We start from the raw sequence: 18,055 nt of genomic DNA on the forward strand, positions 1-18,055 counted from the left end.
AAAAAAAAAAAAAAAAAAAAAAAAAAAGTCCAACCTAAAACCTATTAAAAAAAAAAAAAGGACATTTCAGCCAGGTGTATAATATTGATTCAATAAACTGTAATTGGATAAGCTTGGAAAGTGTTAGCCAGTTTCTTTCCCAAATAATTATCTTTAACACCAATTACATAATTTATAATTTCTGACTCCACTACAACCATTTTTACTAAGTCCAGTTTCCCATTTACCTTTGGTTTTCAATTTCCACAGCTTTATCTGATGTCATATAATTAACAGGGTCCATTCCTGATTTATCCATCACTTTTTGTCTTTAAGTTTCTGAAATAACAAAATTCAGTAAATGTGATACTATAAAGTTCTTGGCCATGCCACTGCAAAATCGTTTACTAGAACTTTTAAGATCTAGGGAGTCAGAATTTCATTAAAACTCTAGAATTTGCATTCACAGGTTTCTATGGTTTGCTTTCTAAACCTACCCAGTGTAGCAAGATCCTTAAAAAGAACTTCAACAACAAAAGCTTCGGAGTACAAAATTATTACCCACGATTACTAGGCCAAACAGGCATTTCCTAAAATCAAAGAGGGACTCATAGGAAAAACTTGTGCCAAGAAAGCCAGAAGGCAAAGTGTGCTTGTCTATCAGGAAACAGAATCCTTTAGACTGCATCTCCAATTCTTGGTCTGAATTTAGGCTTAAGGCCTCCAGCTTTCCTTCCGGGGTTTCATCAAACTGCACTACCTTGTCATATGGTGGAAACTTCGTAGTTCAGAATTTGAGGCCAGCCTTAAATACTGACACTACTTTTGTCTCTATCTTCTTGGGAGAGTATACAGCAGGTAAGGCAACACAAATTTTAAATGAAAGGTGACTATTAGCCACTGAGACCGTTTCAAAATTAAAAATGGCTGGAGATGCAGCTCAGTGCTAAGGCCTTGGATGCTGTACTCAGTACCACAAAATAAATGCCGCACAAAAACCGATATCCAAAAAACAGTGATACATGAGTAAATTTTTAAAAATGATCAAAATACAGTTGGCTCAAAAATCCCTCTTTCGTACGCCTGTAGCCCCAGAACTCAGGAGGACTCGAGGCCGGCCTGTGCTACATGACAACACCCTTCTCAATAAAAACACAAATCCGGAACGTGTGTAGAAGCGCTCCAATTTGGTGGTCGCTTCCCATCCTGGGACTGAGATTTAAAACGGACAAGGCCTGTCCTTAGCTAACACAGTCCACTTTGACCTAAGGAAAGCGGAGGTTCCCAGGCGAAAACGGTAACAGCGGACCCCTTACACTCGGGCCAGGATTACGCCACCACAGGTCACTCGTCCAGACTTGGGTTTTAGCACCCACATCTGACAGCACAAGCCGCGCTGTACTGCAATCGCCCGACCTGGAGCAGGGCCGGAGCAGCCCACAGTCGCGGCCTACGCAGCAGATCCGCACCAACCCCGCCTTTGCTGGGTGTGGCCTGCAACTCGAGCCCTGCCAGCGACTTGTTGCTGTAGCCCGTAGATCTGCGCCCTTCGTCCCACTGCCTACCCCACTGCAGGTCCAACAGAACTACCTACCTCTTCCAACCGCACCGCAGAAAAGAACGCGCCAACCTCTCGACCTGGCTAATAGTGGGACTGGAATCTCGCGAGACAACTTGGCCCCGGAGAGAAACCCGGCAATGGGAGGAGACGCGAGGCGCGAGCGTCTTTAGATCACCGCGAGGGGAGAGGCTACAGCAGTAGGCGGGGCCTAGACTGGCTGCCCCGGAGGCAGAAAAGTGGACTGAAGACTGTTGGGCATTGGGTCTGAGTGCTTCACCCACTACTCTGGTAAGTGTAATAGTCAAGAACATTTCGACAAATAAAAATAAATGCCAGGCGTGGTGGCGCACGTCTATATAATCTCAGCTCTCTGGAGGTTGAGGTAGAATGATCACAAATTCGAGCCCAGCCTAATGTAGTGAGACTCTCCCAGTCTTAAACTCCTTGGGAAGGCCTTGAGTTCAATCCCCAGTATTGCGAAAATGAAAGAAAAAAGTGCTTGGAGTCAAGTGAGCAGAATGAATGAGAACAGGTAGATGAATTTTTTCAACTAGTTTCGCGTTTGCTAAACTGAGATGCGGTCCCGCCGTGTCTGTCTTTGGTTATCTGTGTTAAAATTTTGGGAAAGGCTTGTGCATGACCATGACTCCAAAAGTATATATCCTATGTACTTGGGGCCAATGTGACTCCATGGTGACAGTGCATATGTTTGCCTCATGGATAGGCAGGTTCCTTGTATCCCAAACAGAGAAAGCAAGACACACAGAAGCAGTAAGAGAGGCCAAGAGTTATTAAAGGAAAGTGTATTTTACACAGCGGGAGCGAGCCAGTGAGAGAGCTCAAGAACGAGTTTGACTCCGAGTAGCCCAATCTGTTGGAGGTTTGAGGTTAAAGTACACTTGGAAGAGTTTCAAATAGAGCTCCGAGATAGCACCAGAAAAGTACACCCTGAAGAGCTGCCGCGAGTTCTACGGCATTTGGGCAGGGATGGGGGTGGCAACACATTGGACTCTGCCTAATTAATTGGGTCTCCACCCTCACTTGGGGAGTAGGAGATTTTTACCTTATGTGGGTCTAGACGGAAACGTCTTGGCTGGCAAAGCCCTCGGGAACTCAAAACTGCTGTGCTAATGATATTATAATGGCCACTGGGTTACTCTAAAGCTATTAGAGTGGGTGCTCTTTGGGACCCCTGTCAGAGGTCAAGAAACTTGTGATAAGGAGAGGATGTTAAGGAAATGTAGTGAGAGCAGGATGATGCCCTCCTGGCCTCTGAGAACCAGAAGGCTCTGTTGTGAGCCTGAAGTCCCGACGGCTCCCACACTGTCTTCTGCCTCAAATAACTCACTCACGTCCTCTCCCCTGCTCAGACTTAGCTCAGTCTTACACGCTAAGCTAAGGGTCTGCCTCCCAGGGGTTGGTTAACCTGTCACTGGAGATACCAGCCCTGGATTTTTCCCTCCTAGTTTCCCCTCCTAGATTCTCCCAGCAGTTACTGAGTTAAGGAGGAAACAGCTTACACTAGTTTGATTTGATTGGCTTTTCCCCCCAAGAGGAGTTAAAAAGTAAAATAAACTGGTCTGATTTTTTTCCATTTTTCAGACCTCCTGTATCATATGATAAACCAGGAAAGCTGTCTATTCCTAGTTAATGTCATTTTTAGGATTGGACAGAACTTCAAAGTAATACGGTCTCTTTACTCCCAAATAATGAACAATTCCAGTTATTAAAAAAAAATTCTGATCCTGAAGGCAGTGTCTACTGCTTTCCATCCATACTATGCAACTACTGTAAGCTGTGGGAAGGGAATCTGTGGGTGTCTCATTTCTCATTGGGAACATACCCCATAATGTAGTTTGTAAGGCTTGGGGCACAATGAAAATGCAGAGCTCTTTGTTCAAAAAGAAAGGGGAAGGACAGGGATTTAGCTCAGTGATTCCACTGCCTGCCTCGAAAGCCCAAGGTCTTGAGTTCAATCCCTGGTACAAGAAAAAAAAAAAAAAAAGAAAAGTGTGAATGTACCATTAAAGGTACTAAAATGTAAGGTCTTGTTTTTGTGGCATTCTCTTGTCCAGATTTGTTTTGTGTTTTTGTTTTTGTTTGCTTTTTGACACGGTTTCACTGTGTAGCCTAGACTGGCCTCTATCATGCAATCTTCCTCCTCCAGCTTCCTGAGTGAAGGGATTACGGGCATGTAATTACCCTGGGTTCTGTCTTGATACTGTTACATAAGTAATTAATGTCATTCTAAGTACATAAAAATTAAAACTATTAGTGTAAATTTTGCCATTTGTTCTTTATATTGTGCAATGCTAGTTCTAAATACAAATATGAAGATTTAACTTGAATGCAAAATCACTGATATTTCACAATTGTTATTTTATAGCTCATAGAAGCACATGTGCTTTTTTTTGTTAGAATACTTATTAGAAATACTGTACAAAGTTAACTGGCCTGGTTTTATTTTGCTTCTTGGTATATGTACATTCTACCAACATTCTGTAGAATCGAGCAGTTTTGAGTCTCTCTGGACTCCTACACATGGTGTGTCCACCATAATTCTAGGGTAATTCTAGGCTAACGGGGCTTTACAAACACTTGATAGGATGGCGAGGCATGGTGGAGGACACACACATTGCACCTCTCTCCTGCTTGTACTTCACTGTCACTTAAAATACAAGTTCAGTCATAAACTTCTTGGGCTTGGCAGTAGAATGTGTGGACCCTGGGTTCAATCCCAGCACTAGAAAAAAAATTCATATGTGAATATGGTGGCCTTGTGTGACTGACTGCACTAGTTGCCACCTATGAAACCAGCCCTGTAAATATTGTTTGCCTCCCTCTGGCCCAAGGCTGATCTCCTGAAGCCACTCTGACTTTATATGAAAACCTTTCTCCTATCACTTCAACTCCACACCCTGGCACTTAAACATAATACTGCCACAGTGCTTTCTGTGCTGTTGGCCTATCAGAAACTCTGCCATTTCTAAACCAGTGATTCAGGCTGCAGCCTCCCAGAGTTAGATTTTCTTTGCAAGGTGGGGAGGGACCACATGGTAGTGGGATGAGTAGGACCAAACACAGGGCCTCTTGAATTAGACTTTTGTTTTTCGGTAGGGAAAAGAATTAAATTTTCTTTAGAGAGAGTAAAGTATATAAAATTAGGATTAGATTTGAATTTAACTTGAGTTCTTACTCCCATTGTAAGCAGAAATATCAAAGGTGCTTCTACTATATCCTCATAAATATATTATTAATTGTGCAGATTTTGACATGTTCATAAATATATTCACCTTCTGTTTGCCTGATAATGTAATAAAATGTTAACATTTGGGAAATGTGGGTGAAGCATATGAAGTAATTTTTTGTATATAATATGTCAATTTGAAATTATTGTGAAATTATTGTGAAAGTTAATGTCTTTGTCTTCAGCAATTACAGATTACTAAACTAAAAATGCGTTTAAGATAATTGAAGTATGATTAATATATTATTTGGCACCATTATCTAGTTATTTATATTTAATTTAGGAGACCAGATTATTTATATTAAATAACTAAAGGACAGTGAACACTAGTATTTAATGTTGCCTGTCCATACTACTCTAGAGTCCGAGGCAGGAAGACTGCTTTAGCCTAGGAGTTTCAGGCCAGTCTAGGCAACGGAGGGAGGTTCCATCTCTTAAGAAAAAATATAAATGTTAAGTCCCAAATTATGAAATAGCAAGTTTATGAGAATATGTTGTTTGAAACACCAAAACTAAAAATATAGCTTCACGTGGTGGTACATGCCTAGGAGGCTGAAGCAGAGAGATTGCAAGCTCCAGTCCAGCTTGGGCAATTTAGCAAGACACAGTCTCAAAATAAAAAAGTCCAGCATTGGCACAGGTTTGTAATCCCAGCATGTGGGTGGCTGACTGAGGCAGGAGGAGCACAGGTTTCAGCCCAGTACATACCATTTAGCAATTTAATAAGACTGCCTCAAAATTAAAAAAAAAAAATTAAAACGGCAGGAGATGTAGCTCAATCAAAGGCCCTGGGTTCATCCTGAACCCCAAAAAAGAAAAGATATTCAGTTTCTAAGAAAGCTATAAGGTGGGTGTGGTGGTACATGTCGCTGATTCCCCGGAGTATCTCGGTGACACAAAATGAAGAGGCAAGATGTGAGGAGCAGAATCAGAGTACTGCAGCTCACTCAGGCAAACAGCAGCCTCATGATCAAAACTGCAGTATTTACTGAAGTTGTTCAGAGCATCAGAAGAAAAGCATGTTTTTAGCATTTTGTCTTATATCTAGGATTACATAATATTTTGGCCAGCTGTGTTCGCAAAAACAACTTTGTTTTTTTACTTTGTCCTTTTAACCCCTTAAAAAACATCTTTTACTTTGTCTACATCCTCTTGGGAGATTAACACGGGACAAACAAGAATTGCTGGCATTTCTTGTCCTGAGACGATTGGTCTGCCAGGCACTCAGATGTCCTTACTTTCTTCCCAGATGGATACTCTTATATCAAATTCCACTACAGGTACACACCTTTTAACCCAGCATTTGCGAGGCTGAAGGAGGAGGATCACTGTGAGTTTGAGGCCTGCCTGGGCTACATGGTAATAGTGAGTTTAAGACCAGCCTAAACTACATAGTGAGAGCCTGTCTCAAAATAAAACAAAACAAAAAACTATAAAGCTGAAAAAACAGTTTTAAACAGTTTTTGGAAGAATATTTCAACCAGGCATGGTGGCACACAACTGTAATCCCAGCCCTCTGGAGGCTGAGGCAAAAGGGTCTTTGCAAGTTCAAGGCCAGCCTGCCCCATAGGCTGCATACCTATAGAGTGAGACCCTGTCTCAAAATAAAACAAAAAAACTCTAAGTGACTCAGAGGGGCCATCTTTCACTTGCTAGGTAAGCATGTTCAAACCAGAAACTATTCGGATTAATGAAGTGTTCTATTAACAGTTTTGCTGACAACTCTGGCAATCCTCCTAAAAACAGAAATGCCCTTCAGTTTCATCTGTATTCCTTGTTGTGATTGGCCTGGAGTGGGATTCCCCGCCCACTTCTTTTTTTCTTTTTACTTCTGCTTTTATTTTATTTTATCTCACTGAACTTGCAACCTCATCCCTTGAACACTTGAGGTAAGACACTACTCTCTGTGTATGTTTATTATAAATTATACTTAGCATATATTTTTAAAATACCAAATTATAGATCAAGTTATAATTATCAAGTTATAATTGGTTCAGTTATCAGAATAATTTCACTTTAAAACTGCATGCCAAAAAAGTATGTTTATTTGTAAGTGAAAGTAAACATTTGAATTCCATAATCATTTCCATAGGTTTCCATTTCTATTAGTGATTTAGGTTTCTTTGTAAAAGTGATAATCTAAGAAGCTTAATTTTTCAGCTTATTTGTCAAATATACAGTAGGGAACATAAGTTATCTATTACAGAGATTTATGTATACGTGTCATATATGCATGCATATATATATATAATACTATAGAATCTTATATTGTTCTCTGCAACCATTTAGATACTTACTCATAATCCTTAGTAAGTGCCTTTTATTTCAGGACCAACCATTAGAAAATTACAGGTTCAAGCCAGATAGGTGCCCTCTTGGCTTGGTGTCTCCTCATTTCTGTCTATTTTAAATGTCAACCATTTAACAGTATTGGACTGCAGGTATAGTTCAGGGGTAGAGTGTTTGACAAGCATGCACGAGACCCTAGCACCATGAAATAAAAAGAAGAGAACAGTATTAAAAGAGGTCTTCTGCCAGTTGCATACTTGGAATACTAAATGCTAAATCTGCTTTTCTGTGAGGATAGAAAACTATAAATGCCCTTTGCCCTCCTTATATAACTGAACTCTTAACGTTCACTTCCAGAGCAGGAGCTGTTCATGCTTGATGCACTGTGAACTCCTGTGATAATTGTAGTTTTATTTGTGTAACCTCCCACCTAAAGAAGAAAGACAATGATGGCTTGTGCTGAGTTTTCTTTTCATGTGCCAAGTCTACAGGAGCTTGCTGAAGGTAAAAATAATATTAACTTTGGATTTTTAAGAACTGTTCTCAAGAAAAAAGTTAAAAAGATTCTAAAATATATACATACATATATATAGGTGGCTTAAAATGCAGAAAATCTTTTCAAGAATTTGGCCCCTTTGTAATTGATGAAAAGCAGGATTTGCTATATTTGCACACATTGAATCTTAATTATATGTTAAGTCATTCAAGATGGGAAATTTTCCAGTCAATTTAGTTTTTGTTCTTTATGGATAAAAGATCTCTTATGGAATATCTGAAAACTTCATATTTTCAGAGTCTCATTATAAAAGATTAAGGGGTGACACCACTGTCGAAACTTTTATAAGAACTGTTTTCCTATAAATATTCAATTGGGAAAGAGAACAAGGAAAGAAGCAGTGGGAAAGAAAGGAAGGGGAAAAAGAGAATAGAAGGAAAAAATGGAAACAGAGCTTTTGTAAATAAAGGGAAGTGGGAAAGGAGAAGGGGAATGGGAAAAAGAGGTATATCACGTACAGGTACAAATTCCCTCTGATAAATACTATCATTATGTATATCTAAAATGCACCAATAAATGTTTTGCTTCCAAAATAAATAAAACAAACCATCATTCTTCATTCTTTTGTAATATATAAATCTAGGTTGAGAGGGTGATGCACAGAAAATTTGAAGAAAGATTTGCTATGTCGTGGCCAATTTTTACCTAAAATTAAATAGCCCTTTTCATGTCTTTATTAGTTATACAGAAGGGGCTAAAAGATAACTTTGCTGAAGTCCAGGTCTCTGTAGTTGACTGTCCTGATATGACCAAGGAACCATTTATGTTTCCTGTAAAAGGTAAGTAGTTTTTTAAAAATATCCTTTTGGTTTTCAGTCATAATCTTTTTCTGAAGCCAGAAATATTTTTATCTACAAATATATATTATCACAACTTTTCAGCCATATTTTGTTTAATTTCCATGCTCATGCTCATTGTTTTCTGATGTTGGTCAATTTTTATTTTATAACTTTGTGGTAAAAGGTTTCATAAAAAAGTGTTGTACTTTTGTAAACGTCACTGCTTATAAAATATTCAATACACTCAAATTTTTTGTTTGTTTTTTGTTTTTTTGAGACAGGTTCTCACTATGTAATTGAGCCTGATCTGGAACTCACTATGTAGCCCAGGCTGGTCTCGAACTCAGTGAACCTCCTGCCTCAGCCCCCCGAGTGCTGGGATTACAGGCGTGAGCCACCACGCCTGGCAATACACTCGAATTTTGATGTCACATGATTTTTTTATGAGTTTTATTTCTAACTGCTGAAGAAATGAGGCATGAGAACTTTATTTATTCAAGACCCAGAAAGGATCTTTAAAGCTTTATATTTCCCAGCATTCAGAAGGATGAGGCAGGAGGACTGCTGTGAGTGTGAGGCCAACCTGTATTACATAGAGAGTTCAAGGCCAGCTGAACTACACAGTAAGACCCTGTCTCAACAAAACAAAACAAGAAAAGGTTTGACTCATTTATTAAATATTTATAACCCTTAAATCTGCAAAGTGATCATTCACTGTTTCATGTGAGAAAGGAAAGAAATATTGGTTGAATCAGATAATTTGTCAGTGTGATGGATATCTATATTTGATGTCTTAATTTTTATAATAGCACTACAGGTAAATACTAGCTCTAGACTATAGATCAGAAAACTGAAGCTGAGAGAAGGTAAGTAAGCTCAGTGTGAATCATAATCAGATTAAAATGCAGGGCTCTGTGCTCCTGAAGTTTTTTCCCTTTAATACCCTACTGTGAAGAATTCGTAGACATACCGTTCTCTTATTAGTTGACATCTGTGTTAAAAAGTGGTTTGCCATGGAAGAATTCCTGATCTCCAGTTCTATTTCTGACATAAACTTTGCATTATGCTGAGTAAGCCACTCAATTTATCTCAGACTCAGATACATTAAAATAGGGAGAGTTCATTCTTTTGGGGTCTTTCTGGCTTAAACAGTCTTTGATTATAAGTGGACAATTTTTTTAGATTTGTGTACACGTGGCAACTTCTATTAGCATCTTGAGATCATTTAAAATAATACATTTTTATAGCCATGGTTCTTGTAATATATGAGTAATATATTCTACTTGCTAGTTAAAAGAAACTAAAAATAAAAAAAACATAGTACAAAGAAGAAATCTTAATTCTGTTCATTCAAAAGGTTACACTGAAAGTCTTCTGTTCACCCATTTGTATGACTTGCAACTACACACTGGAAGCCAGATATATGTGTATATGTGTATTTATGAGCTTTCATAAGCATAGTTAGGCAATTACTACATGAACTGATCTTGCTAAGGTCATTGGTGACCTTTGTATGTTTCTTAGTGTTATTTAATTGGTCTATATATTTCATACTATTTGGCCATTGCTGCCTAACATTCTTCTTTTTGTTTTGTGGCCTTGATCTTTGGAGATATATATATCCCCCCACACACACTTCTTACTTGGTTCCTACCACTATGTCATTTTTCCTGGCTGCTTCCTCTTTCTGGCAGTATCTTAAATATGGATGTTTTCCAGAATTTTTTGCAGTCTGTTCTTATTTTGTATAATCCTTCTGAGATTTTTCATGTACTTTTGAGATTTAATCACTACCTGGATACAAGAGCTTTGAAATGTTTGTCTCACCTCATTCTTTTTCTTAGCTATAAATCCATATTTCCAGCTGTCTGTTGAACATCTCTGCCTATATATGCTAAAGACAAGTGGAAGTCCTTATGTCTAAATTTTCACTCATTACTTCACTACAGTTACCTATTCTTTGTTCTTTTAATTTCTCTTCTTCATCTCTGCATTCACCATTATAAACTATTGTTTTTTCCATAGTCTTCTATAAAAGTTTCCTAATGATTTCTGTAGTCTTCAACATCACTATCACTTATGAGAAAGAATCTTGTCGAGTAGTTTCTCCTGGTTCTATGGAAAACATTTCGTAAATCCCCATTTACAAAATGGGCTTATAAGAATTTTGTACATGATACTCTCCATAGCTGAAGTACAGCAATTATATCTGCTTTACTTTCTAATAAGTTAGAAACTGGCAAGACTTTTACGTGTGTGTGTGTGTGTGTGTGTGTGTGTGTGTGCGCGCGCGGGCGTGCACGTGCGCACTCATATGGTAGTAGAGATTGAACCCAGGCCTCATGCAGTGCTTTAATACTGAGCTATATCCTCAGCCCCAAGACTACTTTTTCTCAAATGAAAGAAACTGTCTGCTCTTCACCTTAAAAGAAGTGCCTTCTTCCAAACTACATCTAGTTGTACCGAGATAATTAGGTGAGTAGAGGACTTGAGGTATATAGTTCAATGGTAGAGAACTTAGTAGCTTAGTAGGCTCAAGGCCCTGGGTTCAAGCCTCAGCACCCATCTTCCCCAAAAGTAGAAAGTAGCATCTAAGGTTATCCCTAATTACATGTCATTTGTATAAACACTCTTGGAAATAAGCAACTTACAAGATTTCCCAGTATGGATCTAAAGAACATATATTCTACCAGAGGAAAATATTTTAAATTATGAAACAATTTTAGAAGAAAAAAATCCAACGCTCCCCCCTAAAAGCATACTTTAAAGGATTCAAGCATTGCAACTAATACCAGATATCTTATCCAGTCCAATCTTTGGCCCCAATTTTAGCTTGTGCCTTATTTGCAACTTCTAGTTGTGTGTCTTGCCATGCTAGGTAAGGATGACAGTGGTGACACAGATAGGTAGTTAAAAGAGGACAGAAGTATTAGCCACTTACATCTTCCAACTCTTGTTATTTAAAAATTTTTAGAATGGACATTATATACTCTCAATAAATTAAATTGGTGTCTTCTGGTATTTTATATTTGTTTTATGTTTGCCTATTTTTAAGATGGTTTGTGTCTTTGTAGGCATCTGTGGGAAAACTAGAATTGCAGAAGTAGGAGGTGTGCCTTACTTAATGCCTCTTGTAAACAAAAAAAAAGTAAGTATACTTTTACCCTTCACATTCACATGAAGATTGTTCCAGTTTATTGTTAGAAGATTCATTAGTCAATGTGCCATGCAGGAGGGTACTAATGGTCTCAGCAATAAAAGGTAAACTAGGACTCAGCAATGAAAAGTAAACGAGGAAATTTGTGTAAGCTATTATTTAGATAATTTTTTTCCCTTTATAGGTTTATGACCTGAATAAGATTGCAAAAGAAATCAAGCTGCCTGGAGCTTTTATTCTTGGAGCAGGGGCAGGCCCATTTCAGACTTTAGGGTTCAATTCTGAGGTCAGTGTGTGTGTGTGTGTGTGTGTGTGTGTGTGTGTGTGTGTGTGTGTGTGTGTATTAATTATACATTTTATTGATTTGACATTTGCATTGCCTTTTTCCTTATACTATTTCAAAAAGCATACTTTCTGAGTGAACTTATAAATGTTTCATGTCTTATCTCCCTACACATTTGACACATATCTGGACTGTAGCACATGCTCCAGTTGGTCCAAGTATCGTGCAGCACTAATGTTTAATTTCAGATTTTTTCAGGGGAATAGGTTCAGCCTTTGATGAATCCAGAGCCTTGGATATTCTGCTAAATGCCTTAGAATGTAAAAGGAGTTTTATTCATATACATCATACATTCCTCACTTCTCTGTAAATTTGTGCTTTTGGTATAAAAGAAACTTCAATTAGAAGATGGAGTAATGATCTAATCTAGAATGCAAGCCAAATAGTAGGAAACTATCATAGTAATAGGATGGTTATTTATAGCAGTTAATACCTATTATTAGTATATTTCATACATATGCTGCAGTATATATGATATATACTAAATAGTAGTATATTAGTAATATTAACATATATGAAAATTTGTTTTAGTAATAGTAATATTACTATATATGGATATACACTTATATGAAAAAATGTTTTAAACTCTGAGATAAAACATTTTGTTATATTATTCAAAATGATGTCTACATAGAGATATTAAGATTAATTACCTTCTTTTCTTTTCAGTTTGTGCCAGTTATTCAAACAGAAAGTGAACACAATCCTCCTGTGAACAACAGTTACTTTGCCTATATTAACCCTGCAGACGGAGGATGCCTACTAGAGAAATACAGCAAAAAACATCACGATTTTGGTTGTGCACTACTGGCTAATCTTTTTGCCAGTAAGGGCCAATGTGGGAAGGTAATTTGTCCATAAAAACATAGTGTTCTTTAAATGTTCCCAGATAGCTAAAAATTTGAATTTTTTAATGCTAAATGGGGTCTTCCTAGGAAAATCAGAGCTACCAAAATCATAGCTCTTCATATAACACAGTTACACAAGAATCAGGTTAATACAGGCAGCATGAAAGTCTTTTTAAAACTGAAGAATAATACTTAGTAAGTAATGTTTTTCTGAATAAATGAAAAGTCATAGAGCTGGTAGTAGTGGTGTAAGTCTATAATTACAGGACTTGGGAGGCTGAGGTAGGAGGATTACTACAAGTTCAAGGCCGGCCTAGGCTGCATAGTAAGTTCAGGGTCAGCCTGAACTACAAAGTGAGACACTGTTTCAAAAAACAACAACAAAAAAAGAAAAGTAACAGAATATTAATTTGTTGTTAAAAGAAGCATGAGGCTAAAATAATGCCACCTATAGGTAGTACATAGGTAATTTGCTCATTTCTGACCCATCACACATTGTGCTGAGTAGAAATGGTGCAAAAACTTATAGCAAGCAAAATATACAGAAAATTAATACCTTCATATTTTCTTCTTTTTAGGACACAAAAAGATGATTTCAGTATTAGCATTTGTGAGGATTCCCAGATTTTTGTAAGTAGAGTTAGCCACTTCAGCTAATTTGAGAAATAAAGTAGAAAAGTACTACTAAATACCTAATAGAGAAAACTTGGTCCATAGTTTTACAGGAAGTGAGAAAACAGAATCATTTCTTCCTCTTCTCCATTTAGCAGAGGTTAATCCTTTTAAGCCAGAGAATTCTCAACTGTTTCTACTTTGACATGTTGACATACATAGATTATCTAGAGTTCAGTGTAAGACCCAGGAAAGCATAAATAAGATTTATTATTAAAGGTATATATTTGACATATTTGTGTGGATAGATACATCAATTCAGATCTGGATATGCTAAGCAAACAAGAATATTTACTTCATGGCATTAAGTTGTGTGTTACATGTTAGCAGTATTTACATAAAATTTTATAGTTTACTAAATGGGATGCGTAATTATGTTCTCTGTAGGTCATTGAGGTTAAAGCCAAAAGAAGAACTGGACAACTTAACTTTGTGACTTGTATGAGACAGGCTCTGGGAACTCACTATGGAAATAAGCCTGTAGGGATGGGAGGTACTTTCATAGTTCAGAAGGGAAAAGTAAAGGCTCACATTATGGTAAGGGCCCATGTGTGTACGCTTGCATGTGTGAGAGCTGTTGTGCAAATGGTTACATTCTTTGGATTTTTAAGTATGTCGAGAATTCTCCCTTTGAAGAAACCCTGAATAAATCTTTTGCTAGGAATATATTAAATTTTAAATGACAAATTGCAATGTAAATCATAATGAGATAATATGTAGGTAGAGTTCTCTTTGTTTGCTTGTGTTATGTTTTTTTGAAACAGGATCTCTATGTAATCCAAGCTAACATGGACCTCATTGTGTAGCTCAGGGAACTTTCTTTTCAGTGTACTTAAGACCAAGATTAATTCAAGTGTAAACCTTAAAAACTGTTCGTTATTTTAATTACCAGAATCCCAAACTCAACACATTAACAGACTTTGCAACTAAGATGGTTGTGATTTGGGGAAAAGAAATTACATTAAAAAAATTAAAATGTTATGGTTCTGAGTATAGAGGCAAGCACCTGTAGTCCTAGCTATTCCAAGGGTTGAGGCCAGAGGATCACTTATACTCAGGACTTTGACACCAACCTGAGTAATATGTCTCAAAAAAAAAATGCTAAAAGTATGGAATACCATATGAAGCCAGGTTTAAGACATTCAAGACCTTTTATTTTGTAATTTTTAGTAATTGAATAAATGAAATATAAAAATGACTCCAACAATTTCCTTTTCTTCCTTTTTCTGGAGACAGAGTCTTGCTGTGGAGTTCAGGCTGGCCTCAAAATCGCAGTGATCTTCCTGCCTCAGCTTCCTAAGTTCTAGATTACAGGTGTACACTATCATAACTGACTCCTAGAACCATTAGAAGCTGTCCTTTTTTCTTGCTGAATGGTGTTGACACTGAAAATAATTTCATCCTATAGGCAAGGGCTTTTCTCTGGCTTCCCTATTCTATTCCATTGGTCTGGATGTCTGTCATTACACCAGTAATAAGTAGCACTGTTTTATTACTATAGCTTTTTAGTAAAGTTTTGAAGTCAAGAAGTATGAGATCTCGAACTTCTTTTTCAAGATTATTTTGAAAATTTCAGTGTCCATATATTCCATATAAATTTTAGGATGGATTTTTCCGTGAGTTATTAAGATTTTAATAGGGATACATAGACAATTGGCAAGTGCTATAACATTGAGCTGCACCTCCAGCTACACAATTAATCCTAGATGGCTTTGCCCAATACTGATTATCTTGAGTCATCCAATCCCTAAAGATGAGGTAGGATGTCTTTCCACTTACTGGAGTCTTTTTCTTTCAGCAGTGTTTTGTAATTTTCAGTGTTTGTCTTTTATTTGCCTGGTTAGGTTTAATTCCAAAGTATTTTGTTCTCTTTGTGAAGTTTGTACCCAATCATTGTGCCTTATTTAAGTGGCAGACTGTTTGTTTGCCTAGCATGCATGAGGTCATGGGTTCAATCCCATTCATCACAAAAATAATACTTTTTTTTAAAGAATAGAATGTGGACATCTATGTAGGAAAACTGATAGAGTCTTAAGAAAAATAATAAGGGTCTGGGGCTATAGTTCAGTAGATGAGAGTTTGCCTACCATATGCAAGGCCTTAGGTTCAATGCCCCAGCACAGCAAAAAAAGAATAAAGAAAAACAGTAATTTCTTCATTTCTTCATTCCTAAGCTTTAATTTATACACATAGGTTATCTTTTTGAAAACTAGGTTATATTATTTAACTTATGCCAAAAATAGTAGAATGTGTAAGAAAATTTTAAATTTTAAAATTAAAAAGATATTTTTTAACTTTTAAATTCTCAGTAATATTCAGTATGTTTACCTGTTTAACTATCTTTCATTGTAGCCCACAGAATTTTCTTCTTGTCCATTGAACTCTGATGAAGAGGTAAATAAATGGTTGCATTTTTATGAGATGAAGGCTCCTTTGGTTTGTCTACCAGTTTTTGTTTCCAGAGATCCAGTAAGTCTTATTCATTTATATTATTGTATACTACAATGATAATGGTTGATTTTTAGGATATTCTGTTAGAACTAGGTACTTTTTGTGGTGGTCTTATTTAAGAACTAGGATAGTCTATAGAATTATCTTGAAAGATGAGGAAGTAGGTGACTTATACCCTATAAACTAGGCAGAGCAGATTTTAGTATATGAAGGCACAGGCATTTTAAATAACACTCAAAGGCACACTATTAAAGTAGAATCACACCTAGGATTGAGATCTCCTATCATTTTACTTCATATTCTAGTGCTCGACACAGGAAAAAAATTAATTTAAATGAATTCAAAGCAAATACCCACCACAACATGGACTGGTTGTATCTTTGGTCCAGTGATCACATATCTAGGATTTTATCTTTAAATATGTGCATAATCTTGTAAAAAAAAAGTTAAATGATTATGAATGACAACACTGTAACAGCAGAACTGGAAATAATATAAATGTTCATTAGAAGTTATATAAATTGGGCTGGGGATTTAGCTCAGTTGTTCTACCACCTGCTTCATAAGCACAAGGACACGAGTTCGATCCCTTGTACCAAAAAAAAAAAAAACAAACGAAGAAGTCATATACATACAATGGGATACCATATAGGTATAAAAGAATGCAGGTCTTTTATGATCTGATAGACAAAGATGTCAAGGTTTATTTTTACACCAAAAAAAATAAAAAAGCAGTATGTAGAATGGTGCAGAGTTCTACAATTCAAATAAAGTAAAAGTGAATATTTCTGGAAAGATATATAAGAAACTGCTTACATATGTTGTCTGTAACAAGGAAAGGAAATGAGTGGTAAAGGCAAGTGAAAAGATACATTTTACTGAATATGTTCTTCTATACACTTTGATTTTTAGAATCCTGTTAATTTGTTGTCTATTTAAAAAAATAAAAGGTCTGGGGATTTAGCTCAGTGGCAACATATCTGCCTTGTAAGTGCAAGGTCCTGAGTTCAATTCCCAGTACAAAAAAAAAAAGAAAACTAAAAAATAAAATTTTTGTAATATAAATTCCTCCTTACCCTTTAAACAAATACTACTCAAAATAATTTCAGTATATACTAATATTGCTTATCTGTTCTAGGGGCTTGATTTACGACTGGAACACACTCACTTTTTTAGTCATCATGGAGAAGGTGGACACTACCATTGTGACACTACTCCAGATACAGTGGAGTATTTTGGATACTTTTCTCCTGCAGAGTTTCTCTATCGCATTGATCAACCAAAAGAGACCCATAGCTTTGGGAGAGATTAAATCATTTGATGCTTATTTAGAAAAAGAAATGATTAAGGTTATATAACTAACTCATTAATTGATACTAATATAAAATCTAAACTGGGTGTGGAGGCACACGCTTGTAATCTTAGCATTACGGGGCTGAGGCAGGAAGATGACTGTGAGTTCAGGGCCAGCCTGGGCCACATAGTGAGTTCCCAGTCAGCCTGAGCTACATAGTAGGATCCTGTCTCAAACCAAAAAATAATCTAACAAAAATTACAACTTAAATTTTTTTCTTTTTGGGCTTCAGATATATTTGACAGATCTTTCCAAAAGAGATTACTGGGAACACAGATCAATAACTGATATGTTCATTGTCTTTTTAACATACATACCTTTACTGAGTCAACTTTATTTTTTAAAAAGTCTATAGTATCAGCAAAGTCTAATGTATGTTTTTAACCTCAAATATCAACATGATCAAGAATCACCTAATTATTTCTACTACCTGGTAATAACTTACATTTGTATAACATTATTAAATTTTTCAAGTTAGTCTCACACATGCTAAGTGAATTATTTCTGGCATATGAAAAAGCGATTGTTTAAAGTCAGGCACAGTGGCATGCGTGTGGTCCAAGCACTTCAGAGTCTGAGGTGGTGTCTTGTCACCAGTTAAGACTGGGGAGGCCTCAATTTCCAAACTGAAATCGAAGCAGGCTGAAGAAGAGACACACAGCTGTGGGCTGGCCAAGCATCTTTTATTTAAGCATCTTAGTCCATTTGTTTAGCTGCTCTTGTATCCCCCAGCCACTATACATTCGCGCCATTCCTTAGCCCCCTAGCCAGCCCATTCTCACTGCAGTCCTTGGCCACTTAGTACTCTCTCTCACAGCA

The 18,055-nt window shown here is 36.9% G+C and overlaps 2 protein-coding genes across 14 annotated transcripts in view; one reads left to right on the plus strand and one right to left on the minus strand.

The window, feature by feature from the left end:
• Taf1d (TATA-box binding protein associated factor, RNA polymerase I subunit D) overlaps positions 1-1,653 on the minus strand; it is an 8,661-nt gene extending 7,008 nt beyond the window's left edge. For all 9 annotated transcript variants that reach the window (XR_004517455.1, XR_782100.3, XR_002025670.2 and 6 more), the window contains exons 1-2: positions 1,574-1,653; positions 228-318 (exon numbers count right to left, since the gene is read on the minus strand). Coding sequence is in view for 1 of the 9 variants with exons in the window: in XM_010633680.2 (XP_010631982.1) it covers positions 228-298 (71 nt within the window). In the remaining 8 variants the exon portion in view is untranslated. The remainder of the gene's footprint in view (positions 1-227; positions 319-1,573) is intronic.
• Positions 1,654-1,670: 17 nt separating this feature from the next.
• CUNH11orf54 (chromosome unknown C11orf54 homolog) lies at positions 1,671-17,346 on the plus strand. Of its 5 annotated transcripts, none has more exons than XM_010633681.3 (10): positions 1,671-1,828; positions 6,498-6,676; positions 7,434-7,580; positions 8,313-8,411; positions 11,486-11,559; positions 11,753-11,854; positions 12,581-12,757; positions 13,819-13,968; positions 15,784-15,900; positions 17,021-17,346. In XM_010633681.3, exons 3-10 carry the CDS (start codon positions 7,523-7,525, stop codon positions 17,192-17,194), a joined length of 951 nt encoding a protein of 316 aa, XP_010631983.1. In that variant the 5' UTR covers positions 1,671-1,828; positions 6,498-6,676; positions 7,434-7,522; the 3' UTR covers positions 17,195-17,346. The 5 variants fall into 5 exon arrangements, with proteins under 5 accessions (XP_010631983.1, XP_010631986.1, XP_010631985.1 ...); XM_010633684.3 differs by having other exon boundaries at positions 7,439-7,580; XM_010633683.3 differs by lacking the exon at positions 6,498-6,676.
• Positions 17,347-18,055: the final 709 nt, after the last annotated feature.

This window comes from Fukomys damarensis, unplaced genomic scaffold (assembly GCF_012274545.1).
Source record: "Fukomys damarensis isolate Sample0158 unplaced genomic scaffold, DMR_v1.0_HiC HiC_scaffold_16, whole genome shotgun sequence".
Taxonomy (NCBI): domain Eukaryota; kingdom Metazoa; phylum Chordata; class Mammalia; order Rodentia; family Bathyergidae; genus Fukomys; species Fukomys damarensis.